The following is a 4380-nucleotide window of genomic DNA, read 5'->3' on the forward strand; positions in this document are numbered from 1 at the left end:
TAATCTATTTTAATATACGAATAACTTTTTGATTTTGGAAAGAAGTCTTTGATAATATAAAATGTATGTATAAGATTTAGAATTACATATATATATATATATATATATATCTTTTCAGCGTATGATGGAGAGTAGAACACAATAATTATATAATTCTTTTCAGCATACCTTTCATTCAACAAATTTCCATTATAAAATATTTTACAATATTTCAGCAAAAAATATTTAACAACTTGATAACAAAATGCTGCAAAAGCCGATCAAATTGAACAACAAAATATTAATTTGATTTGCTTTCAATTTTATATTAATATTAGGCAAAAGAGCCAGGGTGCAACAAAAAAAGGAGGGAAAAATTCTCCATCAGTAATCAATACTTGTATATTTCATGTCACTATAGCCTAAACAACACATTCACTAAAAAATGATTTGCCAAAGTCCTATCTGCAGCTTGGATTCACTCCCACTGCCCTATAAAAAATTCAATATAAAATGCATCATATTATTTCGCAATAATCATAAGTTTTCAATGGTTTCAAATGAAAAAAAGACTAATATTCGGTGAAAGTAGTATCCTAAGCTAGTAGTAATATCCCAATCTAGTTCTCAGTTCACCAAGCAAACTGGAAGAAACCTAACATTTACATCCCAACTTTGAGATCGCCAGTTAAGAACCAGAATATATCATTACTAAAGAATTTACAGACACGCGGCTTCTATCTTGCAGCATCTTTGGCGAAAGAGAATCACAAATCCATAAACTTCAGCAATGTAGCAAGAACACCACAATCACTATTTCTTGAATGACTGGAAGCAGCAAAAGAAAAAGGAAAAGTTAAACACCAATAATCACATTGTCAGTGGTAGCTTATTTAACATTAATATTAATTTGACAGCATACAACCTCCATATTTTTTGAGATGTCCTTGATCTGCTCACTTAGCTCCTGCCTCTTCTGAATAGCTGCCAGAATATATATCACAAGTGTGAAACAGATTTCCTCATAAGATCAATCAAATATCGAAAAACAATCATTTTTCTCCTATTACCTTTGTTAGAAATATCTTCAATTCTTCTTGATGTCCTCACTGCAAACCTCTGAAATGCCGGGCTGGGAAACCACAATGAAACATCAACACGAGAGGATGATTGTAAACAAGAAAGCAATAACTAATACAGTAAAATTAATTTGGGTAAAAACTTAATTGGATAACTGAAAAGACACTGATTGAATGCACCCACATTTTAAATATCTGTATGCTTGATTTGGAATCACAAGGGACTAATTGAAGCATATCTATGAGACTAAGGGTCTGCTTAATTACAAATCTTTCAACAGTTTTTTCTTATAAAACAAAGATAATGAAAAAAATCCCTTTGGGTGCATATTTTTTTATCTGATTATTTTGAAAACTTTCTTTCCATAATCATTTCATTTTTAGAATAAAAGTTGAGAGCACGGTTTAATGCTTTTGTTTCTCTTGCTCCCAACTCAAACTCACCCCATACAGCTGCCAAAAAAGACTCCCAAACTTATTGAAGCCTACGCCTAAGCCATTTGACAAATTCCTAACAATAATGCACTGGAGAGGGAAATCAATGCGCCCCAATGGAACAGGGATCAGAAAAAAGAAGTTAACTCTGAGTGGGGTTAGGATTCCGTATCATACAGTAGAAGGAAACTTCAAATTTCAGTGGGATTAGGATATCCACCTTAAATAGCATAGCCACCTCTGAGGGGAATGACCTGGTAATATCTCTGAACTCTGAAGAGAAATAAATATTGTTGGAGAGCATAGAAAAACCTTTCAGAAGAAGATGGTAACCTTGATCTTAAAAAAAATTGTTTTCAAACAAGAACTATCAAACAAGTTTGAATACTTTTATTGTGTAAATAAATTCTGAAAAAATATTTCCATTAAATAACTCTAAAAACAACAAAACAAAAATTAAATAAACTGCCCGAGGAAAGTAGAAATTTAGAATCTTGAAAGGATTGAAGGTATGCAAGCATATATATATAAATATATATAACTCTCAGCCAAAACACTTAAGACAATTAAGTTAATTCTTGCAGTAATTTATGGAATCATTACAAGATTATGTTAAAAAAAAGTAGATATACACAACAGAGGGTGAGTAAGAAATCAGGACAAAGAATGTCAGCAGAACACCGTGAACAAAGACCTAGATGTGGGTGAGCAGGTCAGCAGTGGGTGTCACAAAAATCGAGCTTAGCCAAAAAAATGCCAGCAAGTAGTGGAACGAGGAGTTTGGCTCAACTGGAATTCAAAATAGAGGTAAGTGTCTGTGTTTAAGGTATAAGGAAAAATGGTTTCAAACCGTATCTGATGAAAAAGAAAAGAGAGAAGAAATCAGAAGAAAAAAAATAGGTTAGAAAGCTCAGAAAATGGGGATAAAGACGTGTTTTATCACTGGGAACTATATATCACACTATTGGCAGCAACAGTAGGAACAACACACAATCGTGACACAGTACAGACAACATGAAATAGTCACAGGTACAACATGACAATAATATAACAGTACACATCACACGATTAATAATCCTAATGTCAGGTTTTTCTGCAATTAATGAATGTTGCCAAAACATAGAAATGGATATGACAGTCTCAGTCAATTGCACAAATCCACTACTCCGTCAATGTAATAATACAGCCCGGTCATCCAATGGGGAGTTTTCACGCTCAAGCATATAGATATGGTTAATTCAATTTCAAGGTTTCCAAACTTCCAGTTTTTCCATGTTTTTCTTTCTGCCCTTGTCCGAGTCCCTCAATCCAAAAACGAGTGTCAGCAATGAAAAACATCAATTAAAATCTTAAAAAATGATGTTTGCCCGAGTTAACACACAACCATACGATTTATGCACAATCCACATTATAATATTACTAAAATTTCTAAAAAACAACACAGGAGAAACTAATACAACAAAAACAATAGCACCGACTATCATGGCATATATGTGCCCACGCAGCAACCACTCAAACCCCTTAAAATTTCAGTGAAACAATGTTTGCCCTAGAGACTGAGTTTAAAAAAAAAGAACAAAATCTTGAGGCTCTATCTCACTCTCTTCGATCAACATAACAGACATTCTCCCAATGGCCAGAGAAGGAAGCTTACAGGCTAAAAAAATACACGCATGGATCAATAAAAGAATTACAGAAAAACAAATTAAAAAAGTGGCAAAAATACGCACCTGTTGGCAAGGCCATTGACAACCACCTCGTTCACCACGTAAGAGACAACCCTTTGCACGAAATTCGCACCACCGGCCATGTTTATTTCTCAGCTTAAAACTGCAAAAGATTCAAAATCATTACCCAAAATCTAAAAGAAGCAAAACCGCTCCCAAATTAAAGCTTATCAGATGACAATCCCTATGTTTTCTCTCCCAATCTTATGTCTTTTTTCCGGCGAAAAGTGAACATACTAGAGAACAATAACCAAAAATAGGGTTTCAAAATCGAAATCGAAAGCCGAGAACAGAAAAGGTAACAAAAATTGGTATTAATTGCAAACCTTGATCTGAGAGATTGCTATAGGATCGAGATGGAAGATGTTTCTTCGATCAGAAAAAGGCGGCGAAGGGTAAAAACTCAGCCTTGAGTTTCGTTTTATATCACCTTCTTGCTACACACGTTTCAATATATTTATCTTAAATAGACTTATTTATGTAATTTTATCTTTAACAATATATAAATATATAAATAGGTAAGAGTATATATGCACGACTATCGTATTAAAATAGTGTCATTTATAAAAAAAAAAAAACTTTTTAATTATGTTCATCTATGTCCATATAGTCACACATTATTCAGGCAAAAGGCAATTTATATACTCGTTTCTCCCTCAACCTACCGAGGCGCTTTTTCAGGACAAAATCATGATGGAGCACCGACCTTCAAAGCGGATAATACCTCGGATGCGGTGATTGACTCTAGCGATGCTGCTCAACGACCAACTTGAGGTCGGAACATTGACGTCCACCGTGGGGTCCGAAAAGGCTCCTTAGCCCCTCAGCTAGGGGATCCACTCCCCTTAGACCTCAACTGGGGTGCTTGTTCATGTATGTCAATATAGTCTCACATCGCTCAGGAGTCGAGACCAATGGCAGTTTATGTACTCTCTCCTCCCTCAACCCACTGAGGCGCCTTTTCAAGACAAAATCGTGACGGAGCACCGACCTCCGAAGCCAATACCTTGGATGCGGTGATCCACCCTAGCGATGTTGCCCAACGGACAGATCATCAGATTCAGGACTAACGGACACATTTCCTTCCATGTACTACTATATCATCATTTCTCCTTAATATGACTTTATAATGAGAAATTCATAATAGGTTCAAACATAAT

General features: G+C 35.0%; 1 protein-coding gene across 1 annotated transcript; it reads right to left on the reverse strand.

Annotated features, from left to right (window-relative positions):
• Positions 1-481: 481 nt before the first annotated feature.
• LOC137824300 (UvrABC system C protein) lies at positions 482-3716 on the reverse strand. Its single transcript, XM_068629875.1, has 5 exons — positions 3547-3716; positions 3224-3323; positions 1050-1111; positions 905-963; positions 482-807 (listed from the first exon to the last, which is right to left on the reverse strand). The coding sequence occupies exons 2-5, from the start codon at positions 3301-3303 to the stop codon at positions 793-795; spliced, it is 216 nt and encodes a 71-aa protein (XP_068485976.1). The 5' UTR covers positions 3304-3323; positions 3547-3716; the 3' UTR covers positions 482-792.
• Positions 3717-4380: the final 664 nt, after the last annotated feature.

Source organism: Phaseolus vulgaris, chromosome 8, assembly GCF_051622355.1.
Source record: "Phaseolus vulgaris cultivar YP4 chromosome 8, ASM5162235v1, whole genome shotgun sequence".
NCBI lineage: Eukaryota > Viridiplantae > Streptophyta > Magnoliopsida > Fabales > Fabaceae > Phaseolus > Phaseolus vulgaris.